Source organism: Triturus cristatus, chromosome 9 (assembly GCF_964204655.1).
Source record: "Triturus cristatus chromosome 9, aTriCri1.1, whole genome shotgun sequence".
Classification (NCBI taxonomy): Eukaryota; Metazoa; Chordata; class Amphibia; order Caudata; family Salamandridae; genus Triturus; species Triturus cristatus.
The window spans coordinates 1,646,812-1,668,510 of NC_140592.1; the positions used below are offsets into that span (position 1 = coordinate 1,646,812).

The 21,699-nt window shown below is 45.5% G+C and overlaps 1 protein-coding gene across 2 annotated transcripts in view; it reads right to left on the minus strand.

Moving 5' to 3' along the window:
- The window catches only part of LOC146797214 (zinc finger protein 212-like), a 149,218-nt gene that overhangs the window by 20,854 nt on the left and 106,665 nt on the right, over positions 1 to 21,699 (minus strand). For both annotated transcript variants that reach the window (XM_085624172.1, XM_085624173.1), the window contains exon 6: positions 16,048 to 16,158. In XM_085624172.1, the coding sequence (XP_085480298.1) occupies positions 16,048 to 16,158 (111 nt within the window). The remainder of the gene's footprint in view (positions 1 to 16,047; positions 16,159 to 21,699) is intronic.

A 21,699-nucleotide genomic window follows, 5' to 3' on the forward strand; every position in this document is an offset into this window, starting at 1 on the left:
CATAGGCAATATGGAGGTGGTCCTATGTGTGGTGTCAAATGTATCTAGGAGGAAATCCTCCTCCACTGGGTCGGTATGTAAATCTACCCCGTGGTAGTGTGCCGCCCTATGCAATAAATGATTGAACCCCAAGGAGTTTTCTGGTGGAGAAGGTCTGGAAGGGTAAAGATCGTCTTGTGGGACGTTAGGGACATCAGGGATGTTATAATCGTCCCATGGGTCTGGGGATCCTGTGGGAGTGGGGTCCCCTGTAGGTATATCTCGGGGTACATTCCCTATGTCGTTGTATGGATCCCCTTGATCATCATTGTAGGAGAGTAGGGTCTGCTATCCTATGGTCACCCCAAATTTTTGCTTTTTGCTTCACTGGTTTTTGACATATTGAGGCTGTGGGCCTGCCAATCAGACCCCCAGCCTGCTGTTCTCTCTACTAAATTAAAACTATGCACCCTAGGTGCATAACCAATTGGAAGTGGATCACCCTGTGAGCCCCTGTACCAGTGTACACTAGGTACCCAGGGCATTGGTGTACTGAGGAAATATGAATTTTGTGATCAGTTATGTCCCCTATCGTAGACCCCAACGGCTCCATGTACATGCTATAAGTACATGTATGTTCCCTCCTACTCCAGTTTTGAAGACGCAAATATATGTGCGTCCACCGTCAACATGTCCTCTTTCAGATCCGCCATGAATGGGTCAGATATTCCATTCCTAAGTATGAAAGGCCACCGACTTTATGTGGTTTACTTTCCACATTTTACAGATTCAGGCGAGTAGGCCCGAATTCTGTCATCAAGCCTTTTCCTGCCTTCTGCCTCTGAAAGCTCCAGTCTGAGCCTGCATCTGTGACCATGAACTTTGTCCTACTCCCTGCGCGGCTAACGGTGCCTGATCCAGCCCGTCGCCTGCCAATAACTGTATTTCACCTTCAAGATTATCTCCTTCGCTCCTCATCCGATGCATTCCTGTCTAGTAGTTTAGGTAAACATTCCTCCAGCTACCGTGCACAGGGCCAGGCCTCGCTGCCCTCATGCAAGTAATTCATAGCTCCGTTACCATGGAATATTCCTACGCCCTCGCATCTAGTGTAGACACTTAGACGCTTGTACACGCACTAACAGTCAGTATAGTCAGTATAGAATAAGATTCTATCCTAAGAGACCTCTCTTTTTGGATAACACTGTTCTTTAAACATAGGATATTAGATATGATTTGGGATTAGGTTGACATAACCCCAGACTTCTGTCTCCACATGTAGAGCTAAATGTCAAGTCCCCTTCACCCTCTAGTTGCACGTCAATCACACGTCATGCGGCTGCGCGCGCATTTCTGCCAACTATTTCTGCTGACATTGCAGGATTCTCTTATGGATCCACCCACTTGTGACATCATGTATGATGACGTTTATTAAATTACGCCCTCTATTAGCTACGTATGCACCTTTTATCAGTTGTTACGCCTCCTGTATCTGTTTCATTGTAATGTATTTTCTATAAAACTTCTTATCTGTCAATAATATATGCCCCTTCCTTCCTGAACTTTCGTGGTGATGGAATAGAAGGCCCACAATTCGAATTGTCTTCCTTTTTATAGGAATAAAGCCTTTTTAAAACCTCTAATACCACGGATTCTGCCTCTCATTTTACTGAGTTGTTCTTAATAGACTTTACCGCATAAAAAATAGTACCGGTAACGAAATATTTACCACATAAATTGGCGCCCGAATAGGGACACTTTCTCATCTCACGCGCCGGCGGTGCGTTGCAGGCCCGGTCTCCTGCCACAGCTGAACGGACAAAAACGCGTATCTACAGGATTTCCTGTATCTCCTTCCGGCCAAGCGGGGACGACTGAGGCTGCGATCAACACCCAGACGAGGCGGTGAGAAGTGCGAAGTATCCCGACCAGAGCCTAGCTGAGAGAGCAAGATCCGAGGTATACAGAGACCCGCCAGGTTCCGAAGTTCCGAGTCCAGTCGAGTCGAGTCCAGTCCGGTCCAGTTTCAGTTCCGTTCCGAGGCCTTCCATTCCGAGCTACCCGGTGAGTACCATTACCGGGGAGGCATTTTACGTGCACATAGTCTGTGCCGGTCAAGACGGGTTTGGGTACACAAATCCGGTCTGCACTGTTTTAGCAGTGTATCTGTGCTGTTTAGCAGTATATATAGTATGTTTCGCATATAAATAAGTATTATCTAGTGTCAGTATAATGTCAGTAACTAGTTTTCTATTAGTTATCATTGTTCGTAAAACTGTTAAGCGTTAAATGTTTTAAATACGTTCTATATATTGTGGTGTGAATGACTGTTCATTATTGTGTTTTTTTTGTATAAAGTGTGTTCTAGTAATAAGGTCTAAAAATGCCGCTCTTTTCGAAACTAAGACAGATCAAAACTAGAAAAGGGGTACTCGAAGAAGCTGTTCCCATCCCACCTAGGGACACTCCAGGGTACTTTATGTATCATAAGCATGGCCTAGATGCCGTATTATTTCTTGATTTATGGGTGGATTACACCAAAGAATTACCAGAGAGTCAGAGATGGCCCGCAGCGGGGACCTGGGATGCAGATTGCATCATGAGAGTAGAAGAAGAATTATGGAAAAAGAAAGCCAGACAGTCACAGAAAGATGCCATTGAATTATGGCGTAAAGAATCATATAGACGTACAGAAAAAGCACTCAGACAGGAAGATAAGGGTAAGGAGAAGTCAAATAAAGTCCGAGAAAATCTGTTAATTGAGGAAGGTACCCGAGTAAAATCAGAACAAGTAGATAGACAAAGAAACGCCCTTATGAATGGTATGTATCCACTTCTGGCCGAAGGGTTACCTAAGGCTACTCCGGAAATACCAAAAGACTTGCCACCTCCATTGTTTCCGATAAAAGCACATCCCAAGGGGCATCCCAGAACCGCAGAAGATGTTTTCCTTTCCCGCTATTTAGATGACGCAGCTCCCGAGTATGCTAATACCGCACCACATAGACCGCTTACCGATGGTGCTCATCGCCAAGATCCTCCGTCTGTACCTCCGCAACAACAAGCTCTGACACACATTCCGACAAGCACATCTGTTTCTACAGCTTTTCCCGCAACGACGGTTGCTGTCTCACCTTCAACAAATCCTTTCACGTCCAGCACCCCAGACGGTGCTACAGGAGGTACGACAGACATTTTTTCTACGCCACCCAGAGGAAATAAATTTTCCCTTAGAGAATTAGCACACCAACGTACGCCCAAACTAGCAACTCCCGACATGCTTAAGGAACTTCTAGTAGATTGTAGATATGATCCTGTGCCCGGTAAACGGGACGAAATGCTGCTGTCATCATTACGTATTAGACGAGCTGCAATATATTTAACGAAGCTACCAGGAATGGCTACCCTTTTAGAAAATATATATCACTTTGTCCAGTCAGGACGAGGTCCTGAAAGTATTAGCAGAGCCATGGAGTACCAGAAAGCGGAGGTACAGGGACAACTGTTACGTTTCCTCATAAACTGTGTAATCAGAAATCAAGACCGGCCTGGGGTAAATACGGAAGAAATGCAAAAACTTGTCATTTGGGGCCAGAATATATCAGAAGGGAGACATGATAAACAGTTATGTATAGTAGCTATGTACCGAAAGATCCGCAAAGAAGTAGAACAAATACACGAAGAAAGATTAGAGGTAGACGCCGCTGACCTAAACAGAGAGGAGGAGGAGCAAGAATCAGAGCAAGTAGACACGATAGCTTATGTAGGTAAAGGAAGACCCCATAATAATACCAGAGGTTTTAATGACCCAATACGTCCAATACGTCCAGAATATAATAGACATCTTCCAAACCCTATGCTAAATACAAAAACCCCTGAACACTTATTCCAAGCCGCTGATAAATTACTCCGAGATCGAAGGGGGTACCACGTGCTCGATTCCATGGACGAACAAGAATTAGCCAGGTCAGCAGTACAATGGGCTGACAGTCCCGGCGAATACAATGATGATGTACTTGCACACACGTTTCTGAATCTAAACCCATATGAACAGCGTTTAGCTGGTATATACATGATTCAACACCTCCTTATATTATATAAAAGCCAACACTCCGATCCAGGACCCTTACCGGACGTATTGACAGAACTACTCACGAACATATGGAGAGGGTCAGGTACTGATTTGATTAAGGAAATACTAGAATCCCGAAACCAATATTTAAATTTCGTATGCCCAGAACACGTCTCAGTTCCCATAATGGGAAGAAAAATGTATCACATAGATAGACAGAACCCGTTACGCGAAGTGCACCCGATCAGAGGTGCCGGCGATAATTTCACACGCGTGTTTGTGTACACGCCTATAACTAAATTGGAATTATTAGAAATGAAGAAAGTAGTACCCAGCCATGACAAGGACCCAGCAGGTTTCCACCGTGAGATAAAAGACATGTTACTCATGGGAGAGTATACCTACCCCGACATTATGAAAATATTAAAAGTCCTATTACCCGCCGGTGTTTATGAGAAACTCAAAGAAAAAGAATGGGAGGTGGGAGACCAAAAGATAGATTGGACAGCATTAGAAAACGAAGAAAAGGCCCGAGCTGCAGGAGCAGGGCTTGGGGAAAAGACTACAGCACTAGCAGGATTACTAATTCAGGTACTGCCACGTTTATTAACTACGAAAAAGGAAGACTGGGGTGCAATCTCAGCCTGTAAACAAAAGCCAGACGAAGACACTAGTGATTTCTATTCCCGATTTGAAAAATGTTTTAGTATAAACAGTGGCATAAAAGCCAGTAGTGAGTCATATCCACATCTGTTTGTGACAAAATTAGTTGAAAATTCTCTGCTACAAGTCAAGAATAGAGTATTGAAATTCGAAAGTACCTGGCAAGGTAATACCCCATCACAGATGCTACAGATGTTACAATATCATCACAATAGAATTAGAGAAGAACAAGAACACGAACAAAGACGTATGAAAGATACAAAAATGAAAATGCTTGTTGCACAGTCAGTTCCAGCTGATAGTCATCAAAAGGGTGATTCCACAGGTCCTGCAAAAGGGACATGCAACTATTGTAAACAACCAGGTCATTATATACACGATTGTCCAGTCCTGAAACATAATATAGCCACAGGTAGAACACATGAGAGACCACGCCCACCCAGACAGGATCAGAATCAACAACAAATACCTCAGAATGCACAACCTAGGTTAGTTCCGCAACAATTAGCTCCGCAACAGACAGCTCCACAACAGATCGTAGCATCACCACAAGCGCAGCCTATTGCTGCAACACAAGCGACAACACAACAGATGTATCAGTATGCACAAGCAGATTATCCCGATTATCAGCGATACTCATGAGATAGCCTAGAGAGGGAAGTTGGCTTACCCCTTATTGAGGTTCCTGTAGACCAAGAGGGACCTTATGTACATAGTGAACTATTAGGGGAAGACAGAAAGTTTTTACTTGATACAGGGGCAAGCAGAACAACTATAAGACGCAGTGAAGTTCCAGGGGCACCCCTCTCAGGCTCACAAAATATTTCCCTTGGATTCTCAGGAAAACCGATAATAAATGACGTAACACAACCTCTTCCACTTACAGTCGGTCCATTAACACGTACTACAGATTTATTACTTACTAGATCATGTCCAGAAAACTTGTTAGGTATAAAAACATTGAAAGCTCTAGGAGCCATAATATGTTGCTCTCCGGAAGGAGTACGACTATTTTTACGTGACTTTAAAGGTCACTATGTATCCAGAGACATGGATCACCGACTGCAGAATTTACCTACACATTTATGGGCACAAGGCCCCACTGATGTTGGTTGCATGAACATTACACCATATCGAGTTACACTGAAAACAGGAATAATACTACCACGAATGCGACAATACAAGTTACCACCAGATGCTGTAGTGGCTTTACTGCAAATCATTGACGAGCTTATTACCCAAGGAGTGGTTGTGGAAACTGACTCCAATGTATGTAATTCCCCGATAATTCCGATCCTTAAAAGAACGGATCCAAAAGCACCACCAGTATATCGATTAGTTATTGATCTGCGCGAATTAAATAAATGTATTGTACCACAATACCCTGTGGTCCCGGATATCTCTTCATTACTCACAGCTATTGACTCAGAAGCAACGTTCTTCACTGTAATTGATCTCAAGAATGCTTTCTTTATTGTCCCAATAGATCCGGAAAGTCAATATTTGTTCGGTTTTAGTTTAAATGGACGAAGCTTTAAATTCACACGCGCACCTCAAGGATTTACAGAAAGCCCCAGCATCTATAGCCAAGCACTGAAACGAGAACTTGACAGTATCCACATGCCAGTTAACACTGCCTTGCTTCAATATGTCGATGATCTACTGATCACCGCCCGAAGCGAACCTGAATGTGAGACAGCGTCACTGACGGTTTTGAAATTTCTGGCTGACAAGGGGCACAAGGTGTCCCCTTCCAAGCTGCAATTCTGTGTCCAGCGAGTTGTTTATCTTGGGCACTCGCTGTCCAAGGAGGGAAGGCAGCTTACATCCGACCGCATCCAGTTAATTGCTAACATGCCAGCACCCAAGACACAAAAGGAGGTGCGGGCTTTTATAGGCCTCACTTCATACTGTAGGCAGTGGATCCCTCAATATGCATTTTTAGCAAAACCACTCATCCAGTTGACAACACAGGAGGCAGCCACATCGACTGTCCTCCCTTGGACTCAAGAACATACACACGCTTTTGAAAGCTTAAAGAAAGCTTTATGTCAAGCACCTGTCCTAGCAACACCATGTTACAGTAAACAGTTTACACTCTTTGTTACAGAACGCGAAGGTACTGCTTTGTCAGTACTCACCCAGGAACAAGCAGGATCACACAAACCATGTGCTTATTTTTCTAGTACATTAGATCCAGTAGCTCAGGCACTTCCAGCGTGCCTGAAATCAGTGGCAGCAACAGCTTTAGCAATCAGACAAAGCGATGCCATAGTGTTAGGACATCAATTAACAGTACAAGTACCACACGCAGTGGAGGTTCTCTTGAACCGCACACAAACACAACACTTGACTATAGCAAGACTCACCGGTTACGAATTAACATTGTTTCAGCCACATATAGAAATCAGACGTTGTAATACGTTAAATCCTGCCACACTGTTACCAGTAGGCGGAACAGATCCATTGGCACATGATTGTGTCGAAGTCATTACTATCACGACGAAACCCAGACAAGACTTGACAGATATCCCTTTATCAGATCCAGACTTGACATTGTATGTAGATGGGTCATGTATGAGAACAAGTACAGGAGAGTTAGTGGCCGCTTACGCAGTCACAACAGACACTGAAGTCATTGAAACAAATTGTATTAACACTTTGTCAGCTCAAGCAGCAGAGCTCACCGCTCTGACACAAGCCTGTATTCAAGCCACAAATAAAAAAGTCAACATATACACAGATTCACGTTATGCATTCGGAGTCGTTCATGACTTCGGCGTACTGTGGCGAGAGAGAGGTTATTTAACTTCTCACGGTGCCCACATCCAACACGGACCCCTCATTCAAGCCCTATTAGACGCGATTCATCTACCTACTGCAATATCGATTATGAAATGCAAAGCCCACGCAAAAGTTACCGATATCATTTCTCAGGGTAATGACCTAGCTGACAGAACAGCTAAACAGACTGCTCAGAATCAGACTCACACAACTGACATGACAAAGACAATAGTCCTGACATCAACACATTGCATGACAGTTAAGGATCCCGCCCTTGATGTAATTGACATACAGACACATGCTACACCAGAAGAAATAAAGAAATGGACTGAATTAGGAGGGATCCAAACAGATCAAGGATGGATGACGAAGGAAAAATCTATATGGTTTCTTCCCGACTCAATGATCCAAGTCATCATTAACACTATACATAGTCCAGCGCACCTAGGAGAAAAAGCTATGCTAGACAGCATTCAACACATTTGGTTCAACAAACATTTACGAGCCGCAGCTAAACAAAAAGTTCGTACCTGTATGATATGTTGTCAGTTTAATCCAGGTAAAAGCATCCCCGTAGAACAGGGTGGATTCCAAACCCCCGATCATGCTTTTGAAGTCCTCCAGATGGATTATATCCAGATGGAACGATGTCGAGGATTCAAATATGTTCTCGTAGTTGTCTGTGCTCTTTCCCGTTGGACAGAAGCATACCCGGTTTCAGATTACACTGCCCCGACTACTGCCAAACAGTTAGTTCGAGAATTCTTCCCACGGTACGGTTTACCACGTGTTGTCTACTCAGATAACGGCCAGCCGTTCTCATCCGAACTAATGAAACACGTTTCCCTTCTATTAGGCTATCAATGGAAATTTCACTGTGTCCGATATCCCGAGGCAGCAGGTCTCGTAGAACGCCATAATCAAACTTTGAAAATTAGATTGTCCAAAATATGTAGAGAAAAAGGAGTCGATTGGATAGTAGCCTTACCAGTTGCGCTCTTTTACATGAGAATGGTAGCACATTCCCGAACAGGGCTATCCCCGTATGAGGTGATCTTCGGTAGACCACCAAATATGTGGGGGACGCCTATACCTCGCAAAATCACTGATGTTGACTGTAATATGCTGACAGATTACCTGGCTTCCTTGATGTCTGCACTACAATCTTGTCGTTCACAGGTATCCGCAGCTTTTCCCGACAATACTGAGGTGAAGCCCCATGACGTGGTTCCTGGTGACCTGGTTTTGGTCAGGAACTTTGACCGGAAGACCCAACTGGATCCTAGGTGGAAGTCACCGAAGTTGGTTCTACTCACCACAAGGACAGCCGTGAAAATCGAGGGACGAAAAGGGTGGTTGCACTCGAGTCATATCAAGAAATTTTATGGACTACCATCCAGCGTAGATACTCAACCCTGTATTCCCTCACAGACAGACTCAAAGCTCCCCTTGGTTGAGCAATCGAACTCAGAAATTTATAAACTAAAATTGAGGTCTAGTAAGTCAGACAATTTGATTGTTTAAGTCCTCTCCAAGGTGAATCGGTTGAATTTGTCCCTGACATGTATCCTCTAGACCGGAATAGAGAAAGAAATCATCAGATGCTGCTCAAGAAGCATGCGTATTGTAAATCATTTCGTAGTCACTGCACAGTAACATTATTAATTTTGTTTTTTCTAAGTCTTCTGATCATCATTGTCAGCATCCTATTGCACATGTATTACCCTATTCCTAAGCGTGCTTATAATATAACTACAGAACATTCTTTTAGTGAATTACCTCCACATGAATTGTCTTATAGATTTGCGCTGCGCAATAACACTTTCATTAGTATGTTACATCATTCCCATCAAACCAGCAATGCCACAAATTGTTGGATATGTGGCCGACTCCCTCCCTATCAGAACTATAAGGGAGTTTTGCCCCTCTTTCCCTATCCGTTCACACACAATGGCTCCTGTGGAGCATGGTTTAGTTTGATTAATTCCTTAGATTCAAATTCCGCGGTTTATCAAGACAACTGGGTATGGGGCAACCTGAACTTAGTTTTGCTTAAAGTCTGCTACCCTAACAAGGAGGGACTTCCCAAAAGAACAGGAACTGACCTAGAAAATGAAGTATATGGATTAGGTAATTTTACACTTAACCTCATGATCCTGAACGTTGAATCTGAAGCTACACCAATCTTGCCCGCCATGTCAGTATTCCCAGTAAAAGGGGAATTATGTATAAGAAAGAATGGTTCCATACACATGGGTCATAGTAAATGCACCACTGTAATAAAATTCAGTGATCAAGGCAAGTCTACATTTAGAGCTTCTCGTCATTCCTACTTTATATGTGGCCAGACCGCATATATACGTCTACCTTTAGATTGGGATGGTACCTGTTACATAGCATTCCTTCTGCCACCTGTTTTCCTAGCTCCTCCTGATTATCATAGAAATACCCATTTAGTACACAATAGACAGCAGAGAGATTTCCCAATTGTCGATTACACTGAAACAGCATGGGAGAAATACACAGATTTCAATAAAGGTTTCTTTCCTTATATAGGTACAGTCACTAATAGTAAGCTGATACGTAGATTAACCAGAACCCTTGAAGCAGTAGTGAACGAAACTATTTCCGCCTTAGGCAATTTAACAGAAGAGCAGTCTGCTATGCGGATTGTTGTGCTTCAAAATCGTCTTGTCCTTGACGTCATCCTGGCCGATAGGGGCGGAGCTTGTAGGGTCATCGGATCAAGTTGTTGCATTTTCATACCAGAAAATTCGCCGTCAGTATATAAAGCCATAACCCGCCTTCATAAGATTGTAAGCCAGATACACCAGAGTCCAGGCACCTGGACTTGGTCCGGTTGGTTCTGGGGCGTGTTGTCAGCCTGGGGATGGAGAATCCTATCCTTCCTAGGTATTGGCTTTCTCATACTATTCAGTTGCTGCTTATGTCTACAATGTGGGCCAGCGATTTGTGGTCTGTGTGCCACTTCGTGTATCCCACATCCAAGTTTTCGCTCAAGATCCCGGAAGAAGAAAGAAGAACAAATGATGCTATATGAACAGATCGATGGATTGATGAAGATCGATATCTCCTAAGGGTCCGAAGGGGACAAGGAGGGAATGAGGAAATATGAATTTTGTGATCAGTTATGTCCCCTATCGTAGACCCCAACGGCTCCATGTACATGCTATAAGTACATGTATGTTCCCTCCTACTCCAGTTTTGAAGACGCAAATATATGTGCGTCCACCGTCAACATGTCCTCTTTCAGATCCGCCATGAATGGGTCAGATATTCCATTCCTAAGTATGAAAGGCCACCGACTTTATGTGGTTTACTTTCCACATTTTACAGATTCAGGAGAGTAGGCCCGAATTCTGTCATCAAGCCTTTTCCTGCCTTCTGCCTCTGAAAGCTCCAGTCTGAGCCTGCATCTGTGACCATGAACTTTGTCCTACTCCCTGCGCGGCTAACGGTGCCTGATCCAGCCCGTCGCCTGCCAATAACTGTATTTCACCTTCAAGATTATCTCCTTCGCTCCTCATCCGATGCATTCCTGTCTAGTAGTTTAGGTAAACATTCCTCCAGCTACCGTGCACAGGGCCAGGCCTCGCTGCCCTCATGCAAGTAATTCATAGCCCCGTTACCATGGAATATTCCTACCCCCTCGCATCTAGTGTAGACACTTAGACGCTTGTACACGCACTAACAGTCAGTATAGTCAGTATAGAATAAGATTCTATCCTAAGAGACCTCTCTTTTTGGATAACACTGTTCTTTAAACATAGGATATTAGATATGATTTGGGATTAGGTTGACATAACCCCAGACTTCTGTCTCCACATGTAGAGCTAAATGTCAAGTCCCCTTCACCCTCTAGTTGCACGTCAATCACACGTCATGCGGCTGCGCGCGCATTTCTGCCAACTATTTCTGCTGACATTGCAGGATTCTCTTATGGATCCACCCACTTGTGACATCATGTATGATGACGTTTATTAAATTACGCCCTCTATTAGCTACGTATGCACCTTTTATCAGTTGTTACGCCTCCTGTATCTGTTTCATTGTAATGTATTTTCTATAAAACTGCTTATCTGTCAATAATATATGCCCCTTCCTTCCTGAACTTTCGTGGTGATGGAATAGAAGGCCCACAATTCGAATTGTCTTCCTTTTTATAGGAATAAAGCCTTTTTAAAACCTCTAATACCACGGATTCTGCCTCTCATTTTACTGAGTTGTTCTTAATAGACTTTACCGCATAAAAAATAGTACCGGTAACGAAATATTTACCACAGTACCCAAGGCCTGCCAGGGGCTGAAGCATGTATTATGCCACCCCAGGCTTGGCCTAACAAATTTGACACAACTGGCTGATCACTCAGCTGGGGTAAGTTGGTGTAATCACCTCTTACTTAGGTGTAGTATACCTATACCTAACCTTAAATGGGACACATGTTAACCTATAAGTCACTCCTATGGCAGGCCTTAACAATCCTGAAGGCAGAGTGCTTGGTTCCATGTGAGATGGTGCTCTGGCACGAGCTGAGCCTGTCTGCAGTGGTCGGAACAACTTCCTTCTACTGTTTCCAGATATCGTCATACCATATACTCTTAAGTGCATTATGAACCTCGCGGTTAAATGCTATCTTTGGTTTGGCTTTATCAAAACATGTCGAGTAAGGTGTCATACGAATTGGAATACTAACCCCATGCCAATTCTGGCGACGGGGTTAGCATTCCACCCTTCTAGAGGGACACGACATGTACAGTACCTGAAACCCGGGTAAAATCAGACATAGCCTCAGCTCCACAAAATGGATGCTGCCACCACAGACACAAGTCTGCCCTCCTGCTGCTGGGAGTCCTTCCAGCTTGGGAGGTGTGGACAAAGGGTTTCCTGCCAGGGGAGGTGCGTGCACCACCCCAGACAGGATTTTGTGTATTGGTCAGGTAGGGCTTGAAAGAAACCAGACATGCCTGTGGCTCACAAGGAGCCTCGGTGCATATGCCAGTTCAAACCGGTCCTGGGGCACACCAGTCCCGGGCCTGGGGCGAGCTGGACAAAGGATTGGGGGTGTAACCACCCCCCTTCCTGGTCCCACCCTTAGGGAGGGACCTAGCAGGTAGTCTGGCCCCTAGAATCCGCTTAAAGGTAGGAGCTGTGTCCTAAGACTTCAGACATCCTGGAATCAACTTGAAACTAAGAAGAAGACGGGAACTTCGACATTCTGCTGCACAGAAGACTGAAGGAAATCTCCCCTGTGGTCAGGGAGTGACCACCTTGCTAATGCAAGCACCATCCAGCGAATCAACGTCTGCTTTGCCGCCGCCTCCCGCCGGAGCCCGAGCCCAGAGACTGACAAGACCTGGACCTCCAGACCTCTCACCGCCCGATCCACAGTCCCTGAAAAGAGGAGACCCGTGGAGGCACCGAGACACGTGGAGCAAGCCATCTTGGAACGACGACGACAAGCTGCAAGCGCAACAACCGAGGCTCCCTCCAAGTTGTGCTTTGGGATCTGAGAAGCCCAACCCTCGAGCAGCATCTGCACCAAAGGTGAGCCCTCCAGCATCTCCACGATCTGCGTGGGGCCCTTCTGCATTTTGCCACTCGACGCGCCTAACCGGTTGCTGGCCCGCTGGCTAGTAGCCATCTTGGCGACGAACTTCATGAACTACACCGCTGGTCTGGTTGCTCCAGACTGGCCCTTGCTCCCCTCCAAAGGAGCAGTCCCTCTGACCTTGCTGGTCAGAACCATCAGCTTATCTTGTTCTCCACAACATTTGCTTTTGCCAAGGCTTGTTTGCTTCGATCAAGTCGCCGACACCGCCGACAGCGAGAGCCTGCGTGGGACAGCTCGTGAACCGACTCCTGGACGTCGTCGACCTCCAGGGACCACGTGGCTGCAGAGACAAGCTACACCTTTCTTCCTGTTTGCACCCGACATTGCCTGGTACCCACCTGGTGCCACGCTGGTCACTGGCTAGTGACTGTGAACACTGTCCCCTCTGCTTACAGGTCTTCTACAACTCCGATCCACCCTTGGATCCACCGCATCTCTCCCGGACCGACCGCCTGCAGCATCTTTGTCCACAGGCTCCACGGAACAGATAGAAGAAACCCGACGCACTTCGACACCTATGCACCCGCTTCCTGTGGGTGAGGTAAAGTTGGCACTCCGGTGCCCAATTGTAGAGTATCATCTCTAGTGCCTGTGTTTCCAATCTTGAGTTCCTAGTCCATCCGGAAGATCCTTTTTGCAGTAACTTTGTACTTTTTACGCACCCATTGAAACCTATGGGAGCACGCGTGTGACTATTTGCTCTGCACACGCCACCCGTGGACCTCCTGGTCACTAACTGAAGTTAGCTCCTTGTAGGCCCAGCGATTCTAGAGGCCCTAGGCCTTTTCCCTTTTCTGTTTGTGGTACTTATACCACTATTTTAGTATATGGTTTGAGCGGCCACCAGGGCCTATCCATATAAAGTGCAACTTCTGTGTATTCTACTGTAATCTTGTTTGACGATTTGTGCTCCTGTGCTCATAAAGAGACTAGGGGTTACTTTGAGAAATAAATACATATATATTTTGAATATATATCTGTGTGGTGTCCTTTCATTGGTATAAAAGGGGGTTGCATTTGGTAAAACAGCTGGCTTAACACGCTTCACGAGTTTAGCCTCAAAGACTGCTTAGCCTACGCTACCACTAGGGCAGCTAGTCCGAAAAGGTTGACTTACAACCACACCATAAGGGTTGCTTGGCATGGTACAAGGTGATCACTTTAACTAAGTAAGCATCATATACCAGGCCAACTTCTCACAATCATCATCCGGGAATGGAGTGGGGGAATGATGAGGTGGGGGTGGCGAAGGTGGAGGAGGTGGAGGAGGGGAAGGTGGAGGAGGTGGTGGAGGTGGGGAAGGTAGTCTGAAAGAGGAGGTAGCAGAGTCCTTCCTTTTTGGAGGTGGAGGCGGAGTAGGTTTGTCTAACTGTCTCTTTTTGATGGGGAGCATTAAATGTCCAGTTTTGGGAGCCTTAGTTAATGTTTTTTGTAAGGGATCCGGTGTAAATAGTTCTGGAGAGGTTGGTTGGTCTGTCGGCGCCGAAGGCATCGGGACCGTTGATTTTTTAGGCTTGTCGGTGCTGGTTCGTTGTTTGGAACCATGCTTGGGAAGCTCCAGTTGTTTAGTAGGCGCCGAGATGGATTTCGGCTTCGAAATGTCGGTGCCGGTGGTCTTGTGGGCTTTTGTCGGTACCGAGGATGGGGTCGGTGCCGAGGAGCTGGGTCTCGGCCCGAGTGTTTCGGTGTGGGGCTCGGTGTCGAGATGGAGACTGGTTTCTTTTTCGGTGCCGAAGGGTGTTTATCGGCTCCGACGGTGAGCTGGCTCGAGCCCGAGCCGCCTGAAGGCTTAATTGGCTTCTTTACCAGCCCGAAGGTGCGGTGTGGGAAACAGTGTCTTTGGTCTTGCTTAGGCCCGAAGGCGAAGGCGTGACCGAAGCCTTTTTCGGTGCCGGCGATGGTGTGGGGTGGGGGGGTAGAGTAGTACTCACGACCCTCTGTGCCGGAGTGATGTCCTCCACATCTGAATTGTCGGCTTCGGAGGCGCTGACGAGTCCCTCATCGGTGTGGTGTTCTTCTGGAGAGTCGACGCCTTCCCCGAAGATGTCGTCCAGGATCGCCGTCGAAGAGTGTGCCATGGTTCTTCTGGCTTTTCGGTCCCGAATCGTTTTCTTGGACCGGAAGGATTTACACGCCGGACAGTCTCGAGCCTCGTGTTCAGGGGAGAGGCAGAGGTTGCACACCTCGTGGAGATCGGTGTGGGGGAATTTTGACCCACATCGAGGACACTTTTTAAATGGAGTCCTTTCCATTAGCCAGGACCGGAGCTTGGGAAGGCCCGAAGGCCGCCGTCGACGACTGGAACCGAAGGTCTTGTCGATGAGAGGCGCGTCGAGTGGGGAGATCGCGATTGAAAACAATACCGCGAATTGGGGTGAGGATTGCGCGTCGACAGTCGAACTGGAAGCTGTTTGGAACCGGAGCGCGAACAATACATCCGAGCCCGATGGTGGAAAAAAACTATCTGAGGATGGAGCCGAAGCCCATGCGCAATACGATCCAAGGGAGGAGTCACCGAACTCGTGACTTCCAAAGACCTTCCAAGAGGAAAAACAAACTGCAAACATCCGGGCCCAACACCAGATGGCGATCTATGCACAAGTGTGTAATCTGCAGCTCATATGCCTCGAACATATTTTTACATTAATTTAAACTAAATTAAATGAGAAGCCATTTAAATATATTTCATTCAATTAAAATAAATATATACAAAATGTATTTATCTTTTGATGAGGTAACGGTACACAGTCTAATAGAAAATAAGGTAATGATGTTGAAGAGGTCTTTTTGTCAAGGTAATGTCACCAGAGATAATATTAGAGTGGTAATAGTATATGCCCATTCTCGGTCTGCTTCTGTCTCCGGCTGACTCATTGGCTGCCATCTTGGCATCAATATCACACGGTTCCCACCCACCTGAGGTCCACGTCTTGCGTTTGGTTGTCGTCTGTAAATCCTTCTCTTCCTCTCGTTTCTCCTCCTCTGGTTTTATGCTTAGTGTAAAAACAGATGAGATAACTCTACAACCTGAAATAGAAACAATAATTCACATAACAATACTACCTTATTATTAGGGCTCCCAGATTTATGGTATTTATTTTTTTAACATTTCCGTTCGTATTTATGCATATTTATTTTTATGTCATTTTATCTGTACATGTCTGTATTTATTTTTGACGCAAGCAAAAAAAGACGTTGCAGCTAGTATTTTTCCACATTTATTTAAATAGACAGTGCAAATGGTTGTTATAGGTTTAGCTATATGTATATATGCGCCACATGTTTCATGCAACATCCACCCAAAAACATTTCTGTTAGATCAAAACAGGAACTCACATATGAGAAATGGGAGTGGTGTCACAGAGATTACGTGCAGTAACATTAGTGAGCTGCTGCTGTGTTACAATATTGAAAACACTGTCACTAGCCATTTTTATTAAATGTAAACACATTTAGAATTTAGACAAGTGCACCTGTGCCAAAGACGGCAGCAAGCTCTCAATTCAGAAAAACAGAAAGGCCCTGGCATTAGTCCTGCCAGGCTCTTTTTCCCTCACAATCCTGAAGCATGAAGCTTACAATATCCAACAACACCCACGTGAGCCGGCAGCCTTTGATTTACATTTTTTGAACTAAGTCCTTCGCTAATGCAAAACCCCTTTTCCATAAGCTAAATAGTCTCCGCTTTGAAGACACTGGGCGTGTATCACTTCCCTTATTTTACTTTGTACTGCCCCGTAGCATTTGAACAATTTACTTTAATGCTGTAATCAGCTGAAGGAATTTCCCGCGCCTTCCAGAGATTCATGGCCCAGCAGGTGCTAATGTGGGCAGCCGTACACAGCAATCAGGAAGAGGGGCGTGGCAGGCGAGCCTGGCTGGAGCACGGATTGCCAAACAATTCTCGGAATCCAATTTGGTTGTATTTTTCCGCTTCTATTTATAAATACAGACGGAAGAATAATATTTTTCTATCTGTATTTATATGTAAAAATCCGTTTAAACTGAAAACCGGGAGCCTTACTTATAATGCGAAAGACAAAAACAATATAGCAGCAGGAGAATGGATTATAAACAAGACGCCGGAGAAAAAACCTGCGTAACCTGGCGAGTGAGAGAAACTACTGGATGGTGGGAGGCGCTTCAAGAAAAGGAACCATCAAACATACCAAGCCTGTGCAGAGCGCACACAACTTTTATAATTCCTAGATATTGCAGCTCATGTGAATATCCCCTGTTTACAAATGCCAGAGAATGAAAACATGAAGCAGATAACAGAGTGCTGCTTGCTCATAGAGAAAGTATATGCAGATCAGTTATACCAGCTTCAAAAAGAGTAGCTGAGCACCACTGCTGAGCCGCGTCCCCCGCGTGCGCTTAATCTGCAGACAGCGGTAGACATGTGATCTGGCTTTAAAGGGGCAGGCCTCCAGCATTTAAACAAAAGTAAGAGAGATCTAGGGGTTCACTGAAGTATGGAGAATTAGACAGAGTAATGTTACCCGGAAAAAAGGATATTAGAACGAGTCACTGTGATGGTGTTAAACTTGTTGGGTCGCAGAACATTTCTCAATGTTGGAATAGCCTTCCCATAGCGCTAGTATTCAGGAGTGTACTGATGGCAAGCATTCATTTTTAAATATACGTTAAATAATTACATTCCATACATAACTTCTATTCATTTGTATACATAGTAAATAAATGTAAAGATTTTACTGTAGATTGAATATGGGTTATGAAAAATATATATGTTTGAAATTAAATACATTAAAATTTATTATTTAATCTACAATTAAATTAAATTAAAAATACTACATTTTTATTAATAAGTTTGAAATAAATGTACACATTTCATGTCAGATTATTTTTGATACTTTTTTTTTAAAGCTTAATGACCTTTTAGGCTTTCCCTGTACTTTACCATAGGAAGACATCAACCCTGGTGACAGATTTTAGCTCCAAACATGGAGATCTCTGCCCCAGTGGCAGAGGTCTACCAGCTGTGTAGAATTGTGTAATAAAGTCTTAACCCCTTCAACGCGGCGTGGATTACCGCGCTGTGCTGAAGGGTTCGTGCGCGGGCGGGGCCATAATGGAGCGGTTCCGTCATCCGCACAGCACAACTGATGCGCATGACGGAACCGCTACGTCAAGCGCATCGAAGGGGTTAAAGTTACTTGCAGTAACTTATCTGTTATAAATTAGGCTCCACCCACTGACATCTGGAGGCAGAAACATATAAGTTTATACTTTTGACTAAATTTACACTTGGAGAGAGTGAACAGCCAAAAATAATAAATTGACTCAAAAGTGTAAGAGTAAATTTACATGCGTAGATTTACTCACGTGTATGTTTACCTTTGTGACTAGGCCCCACTGTAATAAACAACAAGCATTTGCAATGCAATAGGTCTCGCATTTACGCAAGTTTGAGCTATTGGCATGGTAAATGACAATGCCTTTTAATAATCTTTTGGTTTTTAAAACATAAATAAAAGACATTGTCATTTACAATGCCAATAGCTTCAAATCGCGTAAATGAGAGACCTATTGCATTGCAAATGCTTGTTTCATCTCAGCTACTTGGCACTGCCCTGCATGGGAATTCCTACCTGGAGAATGACAATGCTGTCCAGAACTACCCATTCCTTCCTGAATTCAGTGACCTTGCATGGCCTCCACTTATACCCTTTCTTAATCAGTACCACAGAATCAGTACTTCGAGGTTATTTTTTGCCCAAATATTCTTCTGTGGGACAGTTCCATGGATTTACAACACCTACGAGGAGGCCGTCAGGACAGGTAAGCCGGGGGCGTTGTTTTAGGGAAGTGTAGTTCTGTTTGTGTAGTGTATTGTAGTATATTTGTGTTTACGGTGATGTAGGGGGTCGTGAAGGGTAGTGTTTTGGGTAGTGTAGGGACTGGACTGGGGGTAGGGGCAGTGTCGTGCTTGGGGTACAGTTTTATGGTTTAGGGTAGTGTGGAGTTTGTGTAGTGTAGGGTAGGGTAGTGTTATTGGGTTTAGGGTAGTGTCGGGATGTCGTGTAGGGTAGTGTTTGGGAGCAGGTACAGGACTGGGGCTAGGGGTAGTGTCGTGCTGAGGGTAGTGTTTTAGGGTTTGGGTTAGTGTTGTGGTGTTAGTGTAGTTTAGTGTTTAAGGGTTAAACATAGTGTCGGGGGGTTGTGTAGGGTAGTGTTTGGGAGTAGGGACAGGACTGGGGCTAGGGGCAGTGTTGTGCAGGGGGTAGTGTTTTAGGGTTTAAGGTAGTGTTGTGGTGTTAGTGTACTGTAGGGTACTGTTGTAGGGTTTAGGGTAGTGTCGGGGGTCCTGCAGGGTAGTGTTTGGGAGTAGGAACAGGACTGGGGCTAGGGGCAGGGTCGTGCTGGGGGTAGTGTTTTAGGGTTTAGGGTAGTGTTGTGTTAGTGTAGTGTAGGTTACTGTTTTAGTGTTTAGTGTAGTGTCGGCGGTTGTGATGGGTAGTGAATGAGTTTAGGGTCCGGAGTGGGAGAATGCGCATGTTCGTGCAGGGGGTAGTGATTTAGGGTTAAGGGTAGTGTAGTTGTGTTTCAGTAGTGTAGCATAGTGTAGTGTTTGAGTGTTTTGGTAGTGTTTTCCATTGTTAGATGTGTAGGGTAGTGTATTTCTATTTCTTATTTAAAGTAGTGTTGTGTTTTAAACATTTAAAAAAAGGAGTTAAATGTCTTTTTTTAATATGACACGTTTTTCCACATACCATTTTTATCACTAGGCAAGTTTTTACTTCGTATACATTAACACTTTCAATGTAATGGTATGCGAACTAAAAACGTGCGTAGTAACGGTTATCGCTAAGTAATAACCGCATAGTAATGGCATGCAAAGTAATGGCGTGCAAAATAACGTGTCATATTCCACAGCCAGTAAATCAAGGCCATTACACTACAAGTCTTTGCTCATCGGCAGGACCACTGGAATGACGCAATATTGTGGCCGCCGCGTTCTCGGAGTATTTACATGTTTTCCACACTTGCCGCATGATTCAGATCTTCTGTATCAGTTGCAAACATTGATTCTACCTCAGATGAATCAAAAGAGGCTTTAAAAGCATCAGCCGTGGTCCCCCGGGGGACAGACACTTTGCAAAGATTAACTGTCACCATTTCGTTGCTGACGGCTGTGTTCGGGTGTTAGAGTGCTGTTAATGAGGAGAAAAGTTTGCCCAGACAGCACCACTGTGTTGTAAAATGACAAAGTAGCAAAATATTGCGACAGAATGTGCCATATTACGCTGCATCATTGCACCTCTTCTGTGTCTGATTACGTTTGTACCTCTCCAGTCCCTGCAGCACCTGTTCTGACCTGGGTCTCAGGCTTTACAACAGTTTTGCTGACCTGGTTCTCTGGCTCTACAGCAGCTCTGCTGACCTGGTTCTCAGGCTCTAGAGCGGCTCTGCTGACCTGGCTTTACAGCAGCTCTGCTGACCTGGTTCTCTGGCTCAACAGCAGCTCTGCTGACCTGGTTCTCTGGCTCTAGGGCAGCTTTGCTGACCTGGCTCTCCAGCTCTAGAGCAGCTCTTCTGACCTGGGTCTCAGGCTTTACAACAGCTCTGCTGTCCCGGTTCTATGGCTTTAGGGCAGCTCTGCTGACCTGGTTCTCTGGCTCTAGAGCAGCTTGCTGAACTGGTTCTCTGGTTCTAGAGCGGCTCTGCTGACCTGGTTCTCTTGCTCTAGAGCAGCTCTGCTGATCTGGTTCTCTGGCTCTAAAGCAGCTCTGCTGACCTTGTTCTATGGCTCTAAAGCAGCTCTGCTGACCTGGTTCTCTGGCTCTAGAGCAGCTCTACTGACCTGGTTCTCTGGCTCTAGAGCAGCTCTACTGACCTGGTTCCCTGGCTCTAGAGCAGCACTGCTGACCTGGTTCTCAGGCTCTACAGCCGCTTGCTGACCTGGTTCTCTAGTTCTAGAGCGGGTCTGCTGGCCTGGCTCTCTGGCTTTAGAGCAGCTCTGCTGACCTGGTTCTCTGGCTCTAAAGTGGCTTTACTGACCCGGTTCTCAGGTTCTAGAGCTGCTCTGCTGACCTGGCTCTATGGCACTACAGCAGCTCTGCTGACCTGGTTCTAAGGCTCAACAGCAGCTCTGCAGACCTGGTTCTCTGGCTCTACAGCAGCTCTGCTGACCTGGTTCTAAGGCGCAACAGCAGCTCTGCAGACCTGGTTCTCTGGCTCTACAGCAGCTTGCTGACCTGGTTCACTGACCTGTTTCTCTGGCCCAGTTCTTTGGCCATAGAGCAGATCTGCTGACCTTGTTCTCTGGCTCTACAGCGGCTCTGCTGACCTGGTTCTCTGGCTCTACAGCGGCTCTGCTGAGCTGGTTCTCTGGCTTTGAGCAGCTCTGCTGACTTGTTTCTCTGGCTCTACAGCAGCTCTGCTGACCTGGTTCTCTAGGTCCTCTCCTGACCTGATTATCTGGCTCTAGAGCGGCTCTGCTGACCTGGTTGTATGGCTCTACAGCAGCTCTGCTGACCTGGTTCTCTGGCTCTAGAGCGGCTCTGCTAACCTGGTTCTCTGGCTCTAGAGCGGCTCTACTGACCC